This window comes from Fundulus heteroclitus, chromosome 19 (assembly GCF_011125445.2).
Source record: "Fundulus heteroclitus isolate FHET01 chromosome 19, MU-UCD_Fhet_4.1, whole genome shotgun sequence".
NCBI classification, from domain to species: Eukaryota; Metazoa; Chordata; class Actinopteri; order Cyprinodontiformes; family Fundulidae; genus Fundulus; species Fundulus heteroclitus.
Window position 1 is genome coordinate 13,887,279 of NC_046379.1, and position 18,261 is coordinate 13,905,539.

Sequence of the window (18,261 nt, forward strand, 5' to 3'; positions counted from 1 at the left end):
AATTCAGCTTCCAACATGTTTCAATGTTTGTTGTTGCATGGTCTCATTTTAAGAAAGCAAGAGGTCTCATTATTTGCATTTAATTTAGCTCTACTTAATTCTATTAATGTTAGAATAGCTCACAAAATTACCATGTCCCTGAAGTTTATGTATTTATTGCAGATTTTGTTAGTTTATAACGACAATACACAATGTATTTTATTGGGATTTTAAGTGCTACTCCAAGATGATGGTAGTCGAATGAAATTGATCCAGAGTGGTTGGTCTACTAGAGGGCTAAACTTTCAGTGATAGTTTTCCAACACACATGATGTTTTGCAAACGGAACCAAAAAGTTCAGTTTTGCTCTCTTCTGACAAGATAATTTTTTCTACTTGTTTGCTATGGTGTCTGCATGGGCTGTTTAAACTTGACTTTTGACTTTAAACAATGGCTTTTTATGGTGACTCTTCCTTATAGGCCAGTTTATACTAAAATATACTAAAATACTAAAAGTTGCCCTGTTCAAAGATTGTCCTACCTGAGCAGTGGACCTCTGGAGTTCTTCCAGAGTATCTTGGTTATTCCTCTGTGTGACGGCCCTGCTGCGCGGTCCGGTGTGCTATGACTGTCGATTAATTCTATCAATTAAGGTCCTCTAAGTGGGAGGCGCTTCCATTATGCGGCCACCTGGATTGTACTTAAGGAGCGCCGTTCCATTCAGGAGGGAAGTCCCCTGGTCGAAGCAAGCGCGCTGCAGACAGCCATCCAGTCCAGACCAGGTTGGGGTCTGGGCTTCCTGGTGTGGAGGGACCAGGCGTGATCGCCCCATTCGAGCTGCCGTCTGATTCCGACGTCTAGACCAGTTTTTTGATTCTTTTAAATAAATGCCTTTTATAGGCTGAAAGCACTGCCTGTTTCCGTGTCCCCCAGTTTTTTTGTTGCGACCAGTCGAGCCGGGTCGTAACAAATGGGGGCTCGTCAAAAAACAAACAAACAAAAAAAAAAAAAACTAAATTTATACAGTTTAGAGATTTGTTCGTTTGACTGCATGATGTTTTATTCATCTTGTTTCTATTTGTAGAAGCGAGCAGTGACATCACTGTTGTGGGTGTGGCACGGCTTTGTTTGTTGTGGGCAGCTGTGGCAGGTTGGTGGAGTGATCCAATATACAGGTGAGTGAAGTGTTTTTTGGGGCTTGTGCATCAATGTGGGTTCTGTTTTAGTGATTGTGTCTCCTGCTAGGCTAAGTGGTGCTGTCGCTTTAGACTTCACCTGTTGTTTTGGTAGTGTCGTGGTGGTTTGCGGTTGGCGTTCACTGTGTAGGCAGTGATCTCGGGGGCAATCCGTGAGATTAATTTCTTACTGGTTTGGTGCTTAATAAACCCGCCGCCAATCCACGTGAAGAGCCAGGAATTAGTTAGGCAGGTGAGTCGTGACAGGCAGGTAAAGTATAGTGGGGACATGGTTGCTTTGGGCCCGTTGTGCACTTGTTTCAATTTACTTTCACTTTACACTGTTTTTGCCGTTTAACTTGGGTGTTTTTTCCTGTGACGCGTGATTACAGTTTTGCTTTAAAATGGAATTTAATCTGGATGGTTTTCTAGCTGAACCTTCTTTGGAGAAGTTTAGTGGTGCTACTAAAAACGATCTCATAGCTATTGCTGCTCAGTTTGAAGTACCTGTGGTTAAACAGGAGAGGAAGGAGATTATTAAAAGGCGACTGTATGCCGCATTAGTTGAGCAAAACATTTTACCACCTCCAGAACCAACCACCCAGGGTGAAGTTGGGACGTTTCACGCTGATGTGCGTAAAATGGAGTTGGAATTGGAGATGCGTCGTTTGGAGCTTCGAGAGAAAGAGCTGCAGCATCAAGTTGAGATGCGCAAATTGGAATTGGAGGCAGCTGCCAGACGCGACTCTGCTCGCGTGTCTGTTGATCAGGCCGGCAGTGCTACTGGGGCAGAATTTGACATAAACAAATGTATTCGCTTGATTCCACCGTTTAGTGAGTTGGATGTGGACAAATATTTCATCCTGTTTGAACGTGTGGCAAAGACGCTGAAGTGGCCTAAGGAGGTTTGGTCGCTGCTTCTGCAGTGCGTATTTACCGGTAAAGCGCAGGAAGCCTATGCCTCGCTGTCACCTGGTGACAGCTTAAATTATGATAAAGTAAAGAGTGCAGTGGAAAAAGCTTATGAACTCGTGCCTGAGGCATATAGACAAAAGTTTCGCCACTATAAAAAAGCCGACTATCAAAGTTACACTGAATTGGGCCGTGTTAAAACTGCTTTATTTGATCGGTGGTGCGCTGCACAAGATGTTAAAAACTTTGATCAGCTCCGCGACCTCATTTTGTTGGAGGAATTTAAAAATGGCTTACCGGAAAATATTGCAACCTACGTTAATGAGCAGAAAGCTAAGAACGTGTCAGAGGCGGCAGTGTTGGCGGACGAGTACGTGCTGACTCATAAGGATTATTCGGGTCCTGTGGGTTTTAAACAGCGTTTTGGTCAAAATGTGAGCCGCAGTGATCGGGTTGGTGTCGCTAATCAACTGGAGGCAATACAATTTAAAAATCTGCTGGTTCGGGATGATGAGCGGGTTTGTCATTTCTGTCACAGACGCGGACATATTAAAGCAAATTGTCATCGGCTGAAAGTTGAAACGAAAAAGTTTCAAACTGCCCCGAAAGGAGTAGGTTTGGCTGCGCCGGTGCGGAGTTCTTTGGAGGACACGAAGGAAAATCGGTCTTCTGAAGTGGGTGTCTCATATCTGCCTTTCATTCGTGAGGGTTTTGTGTCATTGCCAAGTGGCGAGGAAAAGGTTTGAGTTAAGATCCTGAGAGATACGGGAGCGTTTGACTCTTTCATTAGAGCTGACGTGTTGCCGTTCTCGGCTGAGTCTGAGACAGGTGCCTGTGTCCCGATTCTGGGAATGGGATTAAATGTAATGTTTGTTTCGTTACATAAAGTGTCTCTAGAGTGCGAACTATTTACTGGAATCACACAATTAGCTGTGCGCCCTGCTTTGCCAATTGACGGCGTATCTGTGATTTTAGGAAACGGTTTAGCTGGAACGTATTTGTGGGCGGACACTGTGCCGTTAGGTGGGCTGGTTACATCGGACCCCATTCAGCGAGTCATTTCTCAGACTGAGAATAATGGAGAATTCGCAAATGTATTTACCGCATGCGCGGTTACCAGGGCCATGGTGCGCGCTCAGAGCGAGAAAGAGGACAAAGGTGCAAGGAAAATTAAATTGCCTTTGTCTAATTTTCCATTCTCTCTATCTCGCAGTGAGTTCGTCGCGGAGCAGCAAGCCGATGTTTCTTTGAAGAATCTTTTCGATCAGGTTCGCCCACTCAGTGAAATAACAGACTGTGCATGTGGATACTTCCTGCAGGACTCGTTGTTGGTGAGAAAATGGTTACCACATGTTGACATTGTGGGGGAACCGGTGTTTCAGATAGTGGTTCCCATTAAACTTCGCTCCGCAGTGTTAAAAGTTGCTCATGACGAGTCTGGCCATTCTGGTGTACGTAAGACGTATGACCGAGTTCTAAGACATTTTTTCTGGCCTCGTCTGAAAAAGGACGTTTCATCTTATGTTAAGGTGTGTCATGTCTGTCAGGTCATTTCCAAGCCCAATCAGGTTTTGAAACCGTTCCCTTTGAGCCCAATTATTGCCGCATCTGAGCCATTTGAGCATTTGATAATCGACTGCGTGGGTCCGTTACCCCGCTCAAAGGCTGGGTCATCATATCTGCTCACTGTGATGTGTCAAAGTACACGTTACCCAGCAGCTTATCCGTTACGTACAATAACAGCTAGGTCGGTGGTACGTGCACTCACTCAGTTTTTTTCGGTGTTTGGTATCCCTAAATTAATACAGTCTGACCAAGGCACTAATTTTTCATCACATTTGTTCAGTCAGGTTCTAAAACAGCTACGGGTGCGACACAATAAAGCAACAGCGTATCATCCAGAGAGTCAGGGGGCGTTAGAGCGTTTCCACCAGACTCTGAAGTCTCTCCTGCGCGCTTACTGTACAGAACTGGCGGGTGACTGGGAGGAAGGATTGCCTTGGCTGATGCTGGCTGCCAGGGAGGTAACCCAGGAAAGTACCGGGTTTAGCCCAAATGAACTAGTTTTTGCACACACTGTGAAGGGTCCGTTGGCTGTGGTGGCGGACGGGCTGAAAGAGCCTGTTCCACCGAAAAACTTGGTGGATTATGTTAATGGTTTTAGAAGGCGCTTGTATCGGGCAAGGGAACTTGTTAAAGAGAAGTTGACTGTGGCGCAGGAAAAAATGAAAAGTTTGTTTGATCGGCGTGCAGAGGTGCGTACATTTCTGCCGGGAGATCAAGTGTTGGCTTTGTGTCCAATTATGACTTCTCCTTTTCAGGCAAAATTCACTGGTCCATTTACAGTTCTGGAGCGGGTTTCCGATCAGAATTATTTAATCTCTATGCCAGAGCGGAGAAAGAAAACCCAGTTGTGTCATGTCAACATATTAAAACCATATTATGCTTGTGATGATTTATTTCAGTCACAGTGTAATGATGCCATGCCTGCATGTGCCGTAAACAACCTTGCTGGAAGGAGCGAGACTTTCGGCACCACGGACAGCGCACTGTCACTTGTGGGGGATGACAGTGACGTGGATGGGTTGGACAGCTCTCTGATTCATGGGCGTTTTAAGAACTCTGAAACTTTGGGCAAGTTGGACACGTTGTTGGCTCACTTACCTGCAGGTCGTGCTAAACAGTTAGCGGAATTGATACAGGATTTTCCATGTCTATTTTCAGACACACCTGGTCGCACACATTTGATCAAACACGATGTGGATGTGGGTGATGCTAAACCAATAAAGCAGCGGTTTTACAGGGTGAATCTGGAGAAGCGTAAGCACTTGGATGCAGAAGTAGATTACATGCTTCAAAATGGGATAGCAGAACCAAGTATGTCCAGTTGGGCATCGCCATGTATTCTAGTCCCCAAGTCTGATAACACTCTACGTTTCTGCTCAGACTTTCGCAAGCTTAACGCTGTTACAAAACCAGATTGTTTCCCTTTGCCGAGAATGGATGATTGCGTTGACCAGGTGGGTTCTGCTAACTTTGTCAGTAAATTTGACCTTTTAAAGGGTTACTGGCAGGTGCCATTGACAAAGCGCGCACGTGAAGTGTCAGCGTTTGTTACACCTACAGGCTTGTATTCCTACACGGTAATGCCGTTCGGTCTGAGAAATGCGCCGGCGACATTTCAAAGACTAATGAACAGAGTGGTTGGTGACATGACTGGTTGTGCGGTTTACTTGGACGACGTGGTGGTGTACTCTGACACGTGGGAAGAGCACGTGGAGCGCATCCGAGAGCTTTTCACTCGTTTGGCGGGGGCGAGGTTAACGGTCAACCTGGCCAAGTGCGAGTTTGGAAGGGCGACTGTTACCTATTTAGGTCGTGTGGTTGGCCAAGGTGAGGTCCGCCCTGTTGAAGCAAAGGTTCAGGCGGTAAAGCAGTTTCCTGTTCCAGCTACAAAGAAGGAGCTAATGCGTTTTCTTGGGCTGGTGGGATACTACAGATGTTTTTGTCGAAACTTCTCATCTGTGGTGGTGCCTCTGACAAATTTGCTGCGCAAAGATGTAAAGTTTGAGTGGTCCACCCTTTGTCAACAGGCTTTTGAGCAGGTGAAAAGGCTCCTCTGTGCTGCTCCTGTATTGGCTGCACCACGTCTTAAACATCCTTTCCAACTTTACGTGGATGCCAGTCATGTGGGTGCTGGAGCTGTCCTTACACAGACTGATGATCTGGGTATTGGTAGGCCGGTGAGTTACTTTTCGAAAAAATTCGATAAGCATCAGTTGAATTACTCAGTGATCGAGAAGGAGACGTTTGCTTTGATCTTAGCCTTAAAACATTTCGATGTTTATTTAAGTGGTGGCGCTAACATCATGGTTTTTACAGATCATAATCCGCTGACGTTCTTGTCTTCCCTTAAATGTCCAAATCAGCGTTTGATTCGCTGGTCATTGTTCCTGCAGTCTTACAATCTGGATATCCATTACATTAAAGGAAAAGACAACGTCATAGCTGATGCGTTATCTCGCGCTCCACTTTTGTAGCACGTTTGGTTGTTTTTGTGCTTGTTTTTGTCCCTGTTTCCTTTCTATGTGCCTTAAAGAAGCTTCTGAGTGCACCAGTTGCTGGTCTAGAGAGTGAGCAGAGGAGGAAATCGGTACATTAAACCAATCCAGCTGAGTATAACGTGGGTAAGAGCAATATGTTAAGGGTGGCTGGGTTTACTTTACACGTTTGAGTTTGGAGCAGGGTTCCATATAGAACCTGCTTTTTTATGGGCGGGGGTGTGACGGCCCTGCTGCGCGGTCCGGTGTGCTATGACTGTCGATTAATTCTATCAATTAAGGTCCTCTAAGTGGGAGGCGCTTCCATTATGCGGCCACCTGGATTGTACTTAAGGAGCGCCGTTCCATTCAGGAGGGAAGTCCCCTGGTCGAAGCAAGCGCGCTGCAGACAGCCATCCAGTCCAGACCAGGTTGGGGTCTGGGCTTCCTGGTGTGGAGGGACCAGGCGTGATCGCCCCATTCGAGCTGCCGTCTGATTCCGACGTCTAGACCAGTTTTTTGATTCTTTTAAATAAATGCCTTTTATAGGCTGAAAGCACTGCCTGTTTCCGTGTCCCCCAGTTTTTTTGTTGCGACCAGTCGAGCCGGGTCGTAACACTCTGATTAATACTGTCCTTGCTCAACTTGACAGTTTAGGTACACGCCCAAATTTTGGCAGGCTTACAGTTGTGCCATATTCTACTTCGTCACAAATGATTGAATAGTACTCTGTTATATTCAAAGAAATGTAGCTTTCCCCTAGTTTAAATGGCACTATTGTACAACAATGCTCTCTAAAAAAAACTTTTGAGAGAAGAGCTGTGTTCACACTAAAATGAAATAATCATAGGTGGACTCTATTTACCAATAAAGTATGTTTTGAAAGTAACTGGTTTAACTTGATTTTCTTTAGCGGTATCAGATTAAAAGGGATATATAATTGCATTCCACAATGTTCAGATTTTTATTCATAAAATAAATTTATATTAACAATATAAATGTTTTTTGACCACTATGTTGCAGTAGTCTTTAAAATACACTCTAATCTATAGGTGTAATGTGACAAAATACTTTTGCATTTCTCTGTGATCCTGTTTCAATACACACACACACACACACACACACACACACACACACACACACACACACACAGAGGGTAAGCTTGTTTTTCACTGCCGAAACAGTGCAAACATACTATAGATCTAATTATGTGGAAGGTATAGGTTGCAAGCTGATTGTTGATGAGCACAGAAACACAATGTGTGCTCAGTGTTAGTGTGTGTTGAGGTAATCAAAAAGCAAATGAGGAGGGAGGCAAGGAGACGAGAAAAGAATGAAAGGGTTTTCAGCAGAGCAACAGAACAGGTCGCCATTTTTGTTGAACTCTATGACATGATCATTCATCTGTTAATAAGCAAGCTCAATGACTCAGACTCTGCGTTAAATCAAACCTTCCACTCCGGTTTACTCATTATGTCAAGGAGGCCGAGACATGCAGTCTACACTGGTCAGGCGTCCTCCAGACTAACTCCAATGAGGAAAGTCTCCACAGGGACAAACACAGGCAAAACTTTAAATGCAAGACTTTGAATTGCATAAAAAATTGTGAAGATTAGTGAACAGACATCATCATGAAGACCACAGAACATAGCAGGCAGGTGAGTGATACAGTTGTGGAGAAGTTTAAAGCAGGGTTATGTTATGAAACAACATCCCAAGCTTGAAATATCTTGCAGAACTCTTTCAATACAACAATACAAATGTCGCGAGGGGTGCTGGTGCCCATCTCAAGCTGTCAATGGGCGAGAGGCGGGGTACACCCTGGACAGGTTGCCAGTCTATCACAGTCAGTGCAACATTTCATAATGAAATGAGTTTGACACATACCAAGACCACCGTCCATCCACTTAAAGTGACTGGCTTGGCAATGGGAGCTTTAAACTGCAAAGCAAGCACAATGTTTACTCTGGATGAGCTGCAGACCTCTCCAGCTCAAGTAGCCTGTCAACAGGTTGACGATTACTCTTGCACTCTACAAATCAAGCCTTTATGGAAAAGTGTCAGGAAGAGACCCAACATTGAAGAAAGAAAGCTGACAAATCCTGTTTGCAATTTGCCGCTGGTCATATAGCAGACAGAGCCTACCACGTTGTGGCTGAGCTGTTGCTGTTCGCAATCTCTTCCACTGACGGTTGACAGTGGAATATTTAGAAGTGAGGACATTTCATGACTGTACTTGTTTAACAGGTTCAGCTCGATCGTGGGTACAAACATGGAATTTGACTTTGGGTTTCAACACTCGCGTGGTGAAAAAGAAACGGCAGACAAGCAGGACAGCAAACTGCAATCTATAAGAAAACAATGTTTTAAGGGGAAGGGGAAGAACAGTAGCAGTATAGACAAGAGAATGTTTTCATTAACATACATGCATATCTGTTAGCATGTCTAAATGTGTCCGTATGTATGTACATACATACATACATACATACATACATACATACATACATACATACATATATACATACAGTAAAAAATTTAATAAAAAAATACTTCCTGCAGAGTAGCTGGCTCCCCTGGCTGTAAGGAGGTCAGAGGCACCGCCTGGGGATAGAAACTGGCTGTGTTACGGTTCGTTTTTACCATTAGCGCTCTATAGCGCCAATCTGAGGTAAAAGTCTGAATATACCAGGATGTGTTGGGTCGACAGTTATTCTAGCGGCCCTTTTTGGCTCTGGAGCTGTACAGCTCATAGGACATGCTGCAGTTCACTGAGCTCCTGAGAGCGATCCATTCTTTCCGAAATGTTTGTAGAAACAGTTTGTGTGCCAAGGCGCTTTATTTTATACACCTGTGGGCATGGAAGTGACGGGAACCCCTGATTTTGATTATTTGGATGGGTGAGCCAATACTTTCGACAAGATAGTGCATCTTTATGATGAAGAAATTAACCTATGTTTTGAGATATGGATATGAAAACTCCAAGACTGCTGTAACTCTTGGAGTGAATGTATATCATCCTCAGATCACCACAACCCTAATTGCCCCAATGTTGTAAGCTCTAAGTGTTGTTGTGTTTCTTTGCTTTTAGTTATCTTTCACACCAAAGAAAACAAAGTAAGGAACAATGGCAGGTATTGCCCTCTTATAGTTTGTATATTTCACTATTCTTATCTATTACTTATTTTCTATTTGTTTTTGGTAACCAATGTCCCCAATTGTGCTATATTTGCATACTTCCAATGCTATGATTTTAATATGCTCCTGACAGCTCTTCCTCGAAAGGCTTGTTAAAATTTTGTTAAGCACTGTTACATTTTGTGAAGTCTACCTATGATGCAAAATTGCTGTTTTTTTTTTTTTTTTTTTTTGGTTTACTATTCATTTGGAGCCGTTATCTGTATATTGAGAGGAAGTCCCAGAGAAAGAAGCCTTGCAGTAAAGCTACCCACTGTTTTAACAGTTCAGTGAGTACACCTTTGTGGTGCTGAAGGGAGTGCACAGGAGGAGAGACTGATGAGCTGGTTGTCGAAAGCAAACACTCACTACTGGAATTGGAAAAGGATTACACTGCCAGCCCTCATCAATTTGCTCTTCTCTCTGCCAGTAAAGTTTGAACAAGTTCTGAATGGTCTTTGTATTCCCTTAGCAAAGTGTCTGAAATGTGGCGGAGGATGGCCTGCGAGCGCGTTCACTACAATACCACAGAGGAATGCAACAGCCTGCGCGTTAATTACGCGAGCTAATAGAGCAGCTGCTGATCCATTCTGGTGTCAGACGCAGTCACAGCGGGATGTAGAGGCTCAGGCAGGACATGTGAGGTATTAAGATGGACGTGTGGTGACTCCTGACAGAGGCTCCATAAGGCAGGGGAGCGGTTAAAATTGATGTAGATCAGGGACTTCTGTTGTCTCTGAATGGGGACAAATAGGTAACCATCACGACTGCAAAGACAGTTAGAACCGGGACAGTTAGCGAGGTTAGGACTTAAAAACCGACTAATATGAAGCTGTGGGGTTTTTTTTTTTCAGTGGAACTTTTAGTTGCTTCTTCACGTAATTATAATCTCACCTGAAGCCCCCAAATCCTCCAGGCTGTTTTGTTTTCATGGCAACAAGTCAGCAGACAAATTCTTCATTACTAGGCAGATACAGAACAGTCAGCTGTAGCGTTGCTAATTAATAGTTCTGTTAGTAGCAACAAAAAAAGTACTATAGTTTGTTTGCAAACAAGCATTTTCACTGATGAATACATTTTACTGGAGACCGTTTTGATTAGCCTAAACTTCCAATAAATAGCAAAAGATTTTTTTCCCCCCTTTTACAAAGAGTTTGTGTAACCACAAGCGTCTGTTATTTAATTCATTGTATTTCTGTGTTATGCTTGAAATCATGCTTGCCAGTCTGGTGCAGGCTTGGTACAATGCTGTAAAGATTGATTTGCTCTCTTAAAGAGTTCTTCTGATAAAAGTTATGCATTTTTACAAATGTGGAGAAGTGCATAGTTATGCCAATTCTGCATATGTGGAAAAATGGAACATTTTCAAAGGCTTGCATCACGCTACATCTGGTGGGAAAGCTTTATAGCTTGGTGGTGCGATGGTCTAGGGCTGCTTTGCTGCTTCAGGACCTGGATGACTTGCTGTAATTCAGGGTGGGCCAAGTTCAGTCTGAGAGCTACTATCCTGCAACTTTTGGATGCAACACTTCAACACACTTGAAACAAATGGCTGAATTCCCTCATAATCATTCCCTCGTCAACTCTGTTGAGGCCTGGTATCAAGTCAGTCTGGTTAGTAGTTTGACTAGAAATCTTTACATTTCTATTAAAGTTTTTTTTTCCTCAGAAATTGGCTCATTTTCATTTAGTTTTTCCTTCATACATGCCTGCTGAGCAAACACTTCGGAGTCAGTTTGACATGTGCATATGTGATTTTTTTTAGGGTAGGTTAAATCATGCAACTACAAGTGTTGTATGCTGCTAGTAAATGATATTCATCACACAAGCCATCGGCCATGTGCTGGTCCTAAAATATGCAAGACAACAACACAAAGCTTCACTACAACAAGTAGGAACTTTAACAAGGAGGCAACACAATCGCTGAATTTGTGCACTTGCAAGCCAGTATAAAACTACAAGAGATGGACTGAGAAACAAAAAAGCCCAAGAATAATACAATGAATGTTAAATGAAAATGTCCTTATACATAAAAAAAAAATTGCAATATAACTATATGTATAGATGGTATAGATTTCAAACCCCATTGTAGTACCCTGATATCTAAATCAAAGCAACAGATGCAGCAAAACATTCACTGAAATCTACTTTCTCTCCGCATCAAAACCCCTCTTATCCTCATTCAGTGGCTCCGAACACGTGTTCATGTTTCTCTGCATCACTAGAACACAAGGATTTGGCTTTGACCAAGGCACAGGAAGACCATGATGGCAGGATGCAAAAAATCTAAGTGCGGACATGAAAAGAGGTGCCAAAAAAATTATCAAATGTTCACAAACTAATTAAGGTCTATAAATAGAAAAAGTCTATGAATGAGGAGCATAGAAATGCAGAGTGCTCATCAGCGCAAGAGCTTCTACATATGGAGTCCATTAGGAGCAGAGGGGGCATGCTAATGACACCCAGAGTGAATGATAAGCCTCTTGCCTTCAGTTTCTGTGCAAACGCTGTCAAAGCACAGGGCAGAAACTTGAGAACAGATGGGAGCAGTTTCTGAGCACAGGAACAAATTATTAAAGCTGAGGATACTGACCAGAAGAGGGCGCCCTAATTCAATATAATGCATTAGCAGAACACAGACAGACACGAGGACACGTGGAATACAGCATATAATCACAGTCACCAGCAGATGAAATACGTTTTGGGTTGATGCTTTTACAGTCACTGTCATACTTATTACACATTTCTCACCCCATCTTAAAGCTCCAATCCAAATATGTTGTCAGATCAGAATTAATGTAGGTACTACTTACTAACTGGCATTCTCAACAGATCTAAGTATTCAGCTGAAGCATTTTGTGACAATGAAAATGAGTGAAGCTTCTCACAAATGGACTAAACACCAGGCTTGCATTTACAAGCCCTGTTGCCGTGACAACAGGATGCCAAGGTAAATGCTACTTTGCAGCAGCCCTGGCTTGAATTTAGATGATACATTTGGCTCAGCAGTGATCAAAAAACTTCCATCGAAGAGTTTTCTTTCCTTTTTTTTTTTTTAAACAAAATCAGAGGCTTCTTGATCCGCCACCACTCAGCAGTGTCTAAACGATGTGCTGTGTGCTCTTTTTCTAAGTATAATCTGTCAGAATAAGGACATTTCCAGAGAGGTGAACTGCCTTTCACGACCCAAATTGAATATGCAAGAATATGCAGCCAAACTAATTTTGCTATCAAGCTGGCATTCATATGCCTCTACCAAACGGTGTACATGAACACAGATTCAAAAGATCCTTGTGTAAAAGCTAGGTTAAATCTGTGCAAGACAAGTTTGTTCCAATATCCAAAGATTTGGATGCAAGTGCAGCACCTTCCGTACCATTCATGCTCCCTGAAATTTAACACATTTTGTCATTACAAAAATGATGATATTACAAAAATATTTATTCAGATCAACACGAAATAGCACATAATTCTGAACCGACAGGAAATGATTTATGGTTGACTCTCTTTTACGAATAAAACTCTGAAAGGCATGGCATGAATTTGTATTTAACTCACCTTATTTTGAAGTCAACAAACAATCTATTGCCTTCAGAAGTCATTTGAACAGTTTATCCGAGTTCCTGTTCCTGTTCATTAATTTATTCTGACTATAAATACAACCACGCTGTGAAGGTTTGGAGGGTTTCTTTGAGAGCACTAGTGAACAGAGAGCCTCGTGTAGACCAAGGAACATAACAGAAAAGCAAGGGAAAGTTGGGGAAAACACTAAAGTAGGGGTAGGTTATAAAACATCCTCTTACCATTGGGCATCTCTCAAAGAAATTTTCACTCCATTATCCCACAGCGAAAAGTGTATGGCCCACTTGAAAACCTACCCAAAATGAGAGGAGACCTATACTGACAGGGCAGGTAAAGAGCATTATACAGAGAAGCAGCCAAGAGGCCCATGATAACTATGGAGAAGCTACTGAGATCCACTGCTCAGGTGTGAGATTCTGTTGTGCAGTCAACAAATCTGGTCTTTATGAAAAAGAAGGGCAAAAGGAAATTAATTCTTCAAAGAAAGAAGTTCTGCATCCAATTTTCCATAAGCCACGTAGGGGACACAGGTTTTCTCCAGCAGGGACAGGGAAGCTGCTAGGACTTCATTGGAATGTGGCCGAAGCTATTACATTACTATTTTGGAAGACAGCTTGTTAGTTGTCAGAAGACTGGGCTGGCAGTAGAAAGGATGCAAGTGTTGATTGATAGGACTCGCTAAAGTTAAACCATGTATCACTTTACTTTCATTTCACAACTGAGTGCCAATTTGTTTTCTCATGAAATCTCAATAAATTAGATTGAACCTTTTGGTTATAATGTGTGAAAAAAAAAGAAATCACAGGATTTGAATAGCTTTACAAGACTCTGCACATAAATACCCCATTTGAGAAATACACCTTTTGGGTCCAGAAGGAATTTATTTAAAACCAAAAGTATTTTTTGAACTTGGATGGATTTGCCAGCCATAAAACAGAGACTGCTCTACAAGAACCAGCTCTACCTATCTTGCATCTTTTTTATGTAAGATGCTTCAAATTGCACTGATACAAGTTACTTTAACAGCAGCTGTCTACCAATAATCTCACACTGTGAAATAACTAAGTTGTCATATGAACCTGATAACAAGTTTCACACAATTTCACTCCACCCAAGGTTGCAGCTCTCCCTTCTGCATTTCTGTGTGTCACATCAGGACAATGTGCCGTTATAGCAACAAAAAAAACACCACACTTAACAAAATGCCAAACAGAAGACCAAGGTCATATCAAAAGGAGAATTATTAACATAATAAAATTGACATGAGCTTGAGAGAAAACTCCCCAGAAGCAGCATCTGAAGCTTTGGCATTGAAATGAATGGTACGTGTGTAATGACTAATGTTCTGAAAACCCGATAATTCAGCCAGAGAACACAGCCAGACAGCAAGTTACGCTTTACAAATGTTTGTTGAAGTGGATGGTTAGAAAAAGACTTAATAGATGAGTAATGGCTGACGAGGCACGCAGGCATACAGAACCAGAACTGAACTGGTGAAGCAGGCAGTGGAAGGCCAGAACCAGAGACGAAAACAGGAGATGACCAGAACCACCAGAACGGGCTGAGCAATCAGCTGCAACTCACTAAGAACCAGGCAGACTTTGAACAGCACACATCAGTGAGAAGAACCTAACAAGAACAGGGAGGTGGAGTCCAGCTGGGCGAGCACACAAGAACTGGTAGCGACACGGTGGCGGTGCACAGGAGGCAAGAGATGTTCAGGCAGAGAGTGAATGACTGAGGCAGGATAAGTAGGCAGGTGAGCAGTAATTAGTGGCAGCAGGTGGAGCTGATCTGAGCTGACTGACTATAGGCTGGTGACTGAGAAGTGGACTGAGCTGATTGGATGGGGAACAGATGATGGTTGGCCGAGGGGAGTGAAAACTAATTCGTTCAGAGAAGTCCAAAACAAAAACCTAAATCATGACAATGTGAACCCATATGCATGCAGTCTCGTTGCAGTCTGGGGGCTGAGTAGCCAATAGGGCACCTTTAAAGAGGAATAAAGGATGGCATTATTAGGAGAACTGCAGTGAGGTACCTGAATTTATTTCCCTGCGCTTCAATTTCATCAGCAACCTCTTCATACCTGCAATGATGTGAAGAAGCCTGTCATCATCACAAGTCACAGCAGCTGCTCCCAAATGTTTCCCTCCCTTTTGTCATTTAAACGGGCAAAAGTAAGCCAAAGTAACTACAGAGATGCACCGACTTGAGTTTTTCAACTAATCTGTGGTTTTTGAGAGCTTTTACCTGCCGATACCAATTTTACCTGATTCTGGTGTCTGAAAAAGAGACACCGGAAATGCTGCGATTGATTTTAGTACAGTGGTTTCTTTTTCGAGAAAGAAAATTTTAGATCTACATCTTCCTCCGAGTGTAAGGGCATCAGCCAATGGAGGCTTTGAGCATGGACGATTCATTGCGCATGTACAACAGCAGCTGGGAGGGACTGTTGAGTAAAAACTGTGTCCCATGTGAGTGCTTTAGGATCGGGGAGGGCAGCACCCGCTGCTCTTGAGAAAAGTAAGAATGATACATGGTTTTACATTAGATTGTCTGAAAATTCCAAATAAATGTAGTGTTGCTAGTTCCTATGTTGATAAATAGTTGCTAATAGTGTGTGAAAACTCAGTGTATATATACAGCAAAAAAGTACTTACGTCATTACCTTTTAAATAGTAATTTTCATATCTGCAAACACCTTACTGATAATGGCAAACTTTGATCCTTTTCCACCCATTATTAGCATCCACACTGAAGAGTGTTCTTGCACAACCAGGTGCCCTTTTAGGATGCAGCTACTGTGTGTTCAATAAACTCAGGTTTTCTTAAGGGTTTTGATCAGCTCGACGTCAAGTCAGGTCCAATTACTCTAGAAATGGTTCGACTATGTTCTCTGGCTGAGTTCTTGCGGCATCTCCTCAAAGCCGTCCTGTTTTTTTGACAGTGTTGAAATTTGGTAATTGTGCCAGAGTCAGCTAACAGTCCAAAGACAATGACAATGCTAAAGACGGAACGACAATAACATGCTGACATCACTTATGTTAGGACCGAGAACAGCAACAGGAAAGATCAAATCTGCAGATAGCCATCAGGCCAGATGAGCGTACAGATGTGCACAACCCAGACAGAAACAAATGCGCAATCCCTGTAGGTCTCTCCCCTCCTCATCCGACGAGCCATACCTCAACTTCACGACCCACTCATTAAAATCATCAGTGACTCTGCTTTTGTCTTAGACCTGTGTGTTTAGCAGGGAGGGAACCGTCTGCTTTGTCCTTACCTGTGTGCTTGTCGGGTAACATACAGCAATGCTTCTGCAGTATGCCTGGCAACACCTTCCAGGAAACACCATGGGGATGGTGGGGTGTACAGACGGGGGGTTGTGACAAGAGGGGAAAAAAAAGATGGGAGGGGGGGAAAGGAAAGACATTAATATCACAGAAGCTCAAAGCACATAAACAAGTAGGAGTGCTGAGGAGACGCACTGATGCTTGCTGAGATCCTCATTTACAGAGCAGAAACAGACAGCCATTTCTGACACCGTTTGCATCAAAGCAGATGCCTCCACAGTTGTCTAAGGCTTTTCTCATGCACACTGATCAGAGCAGAGGAGCACTAAATGATAGTTAGAGCATGGGAGACGCATTCATAAAACACCCGATTTCAGATTCAGTCCACATGCAGTCAAAAGGTGGGTGAAATGGCAGGTGAATACCAACAAAAATTTGAAAGCCGCTGAAGGACAGAGGTGAAGCTTTAGAGGTGCACAGAAAAATCAGGCCAGTAAAAATCTGAAGCTTTCACCAACAGCTTTATTGTTCCAGGGAATTGTAGCTACAAACATAGCAGGCAATTATTGCAGTACTTACACGCCTGAGGTGGTCACACTGATCAATAATGCATGCTTACAGTGTATCCCACGAGGTGTTCACTAAATCTTTAACAGATCTGAAGATAATCTTTAACTGCAAACATTTTGCATCATAACTTCCCCCTAAAATAAAATAAAACATATCTTTAAACAGAAGCGAGATTTAAAACAGAATTTGCGATTTAATTTATTTGCATGATAATTGTTTCATTAAGCTTTGCTGTGACACTGAATATGATTAGTACTGTTTAAGATTCTCGCCACAAAAAAAAAAAAAAACTATGGGAACAAAGACAGACATAGAGGTGCTAATAATGCCTCTTTGTCCTTGCAGCTGACTGACAGCTTCATCATGGTCTGTAACTATTGTAGTAATACAATATATACACAAACTCTTACTTTTTGTCCTACTATTGTGTTCGACATTCTTTCACATACACGCTTAAATGGTTATCACAGGCTCTGTCATCTTTAAAACTAATTTTACTTCTCTCAGGGATTGAATAAAAAAAAAACATCAGATATGCATCAGTTTTAATTAAACTGGGAAGAACATAATACAGTCCTTCTCGAAAAGAGAGAAAAGATATTTAAAAAAAGATATGAATTCAAATGGATCGGCTTATGAAGAAATTCGGAGTTATCAAAAGAAAAGCCTAAGGCACATCATACACTCTCCTGTTCCAACCTCAATCCTGCGATGTAGAAAAAGCATTAAATTATAAAATTTTCAATGGAATTTTAGAAAATATAATGAACAAAAGAAAAAGCAAATGACAAAAGTCTGATATTCATTTAGTTTGTTTGTAGGGAGATACTTTACAATGTTGCACACATTCTTCGTCCATTCATTTCTAACAATTGTTACCTCAAAGGGCCTTGTCCCGCTTATACCACGGTCACTGACAAAAGTAATAAATATTAAATCAATTAATAATACTTATACTTAAACTATTTAATATTGCTCATTGTGACGTATTGCCAAGGTAATGAGCATCAATTGTCTTGCCGTTACCTGCTAACATTTAGAACAATCAGGTTATTTGACTGGAAGGTTTTTTTTAGGTGTCCTATAAATATAGTTTAACTTGTTATTTTTAGGGCAGATTTTGTCATAGTGTTTTTTTCTATTCAAAATTTAATTGTAAATTTAGAAGACAGAGAGGTCAATCTATAAATTAATAAAATCAAACAGTCAGTGATTCACTGAATATCTCTCACAGATCAAAGGGCAGACGAGACCAAAATTAAACTGCAAGATGTTCACAGTAATGAATGAAAATAAACTGAGAGTTCATACTTTCAGTTTATTTTCAGTTCATACTTATTAGGGTGAACTGAAGAAAAGTAAACTATAGAGAAGGGGTGTCCAAACTTGTCAGTACAGGGGCCACAATTGTCAAGTCAAAGGAACTTGAGGGCCAAAAATGTAACAAAATTTTTCTTTTGAACTAAAAAAAAAGATTATGTAAATTTTTCACCTGCTCTACAAAATATGATGATTTAAAATAAATTAGTCAGA

General features: G+C 42.0%; 1 protein-coding gene across 1 annotated transcript in view; it reads right to left on the minus strand.

Moving 5' to 3' along the window:
• Window positions 1-18,261, minus strand: part of dlgap2a (discs, large (Drosophila) homolog-associated protein 2a) — a 281,858-nt gene that overhangs the window by 250,942 nt on the left and 12,655 nt on the right. Inside the window, exon 2 of the mRNA XM_036150388.1 lies at window positions 16,149-16,203. Coding sequence (XP_036006281.1) covers window positions 16,149-16,203 — 55 coding nt within the window. The remainder of the gene's footprint in view (window positions 1-16,148; window positions 16,204-18,261) is intronic.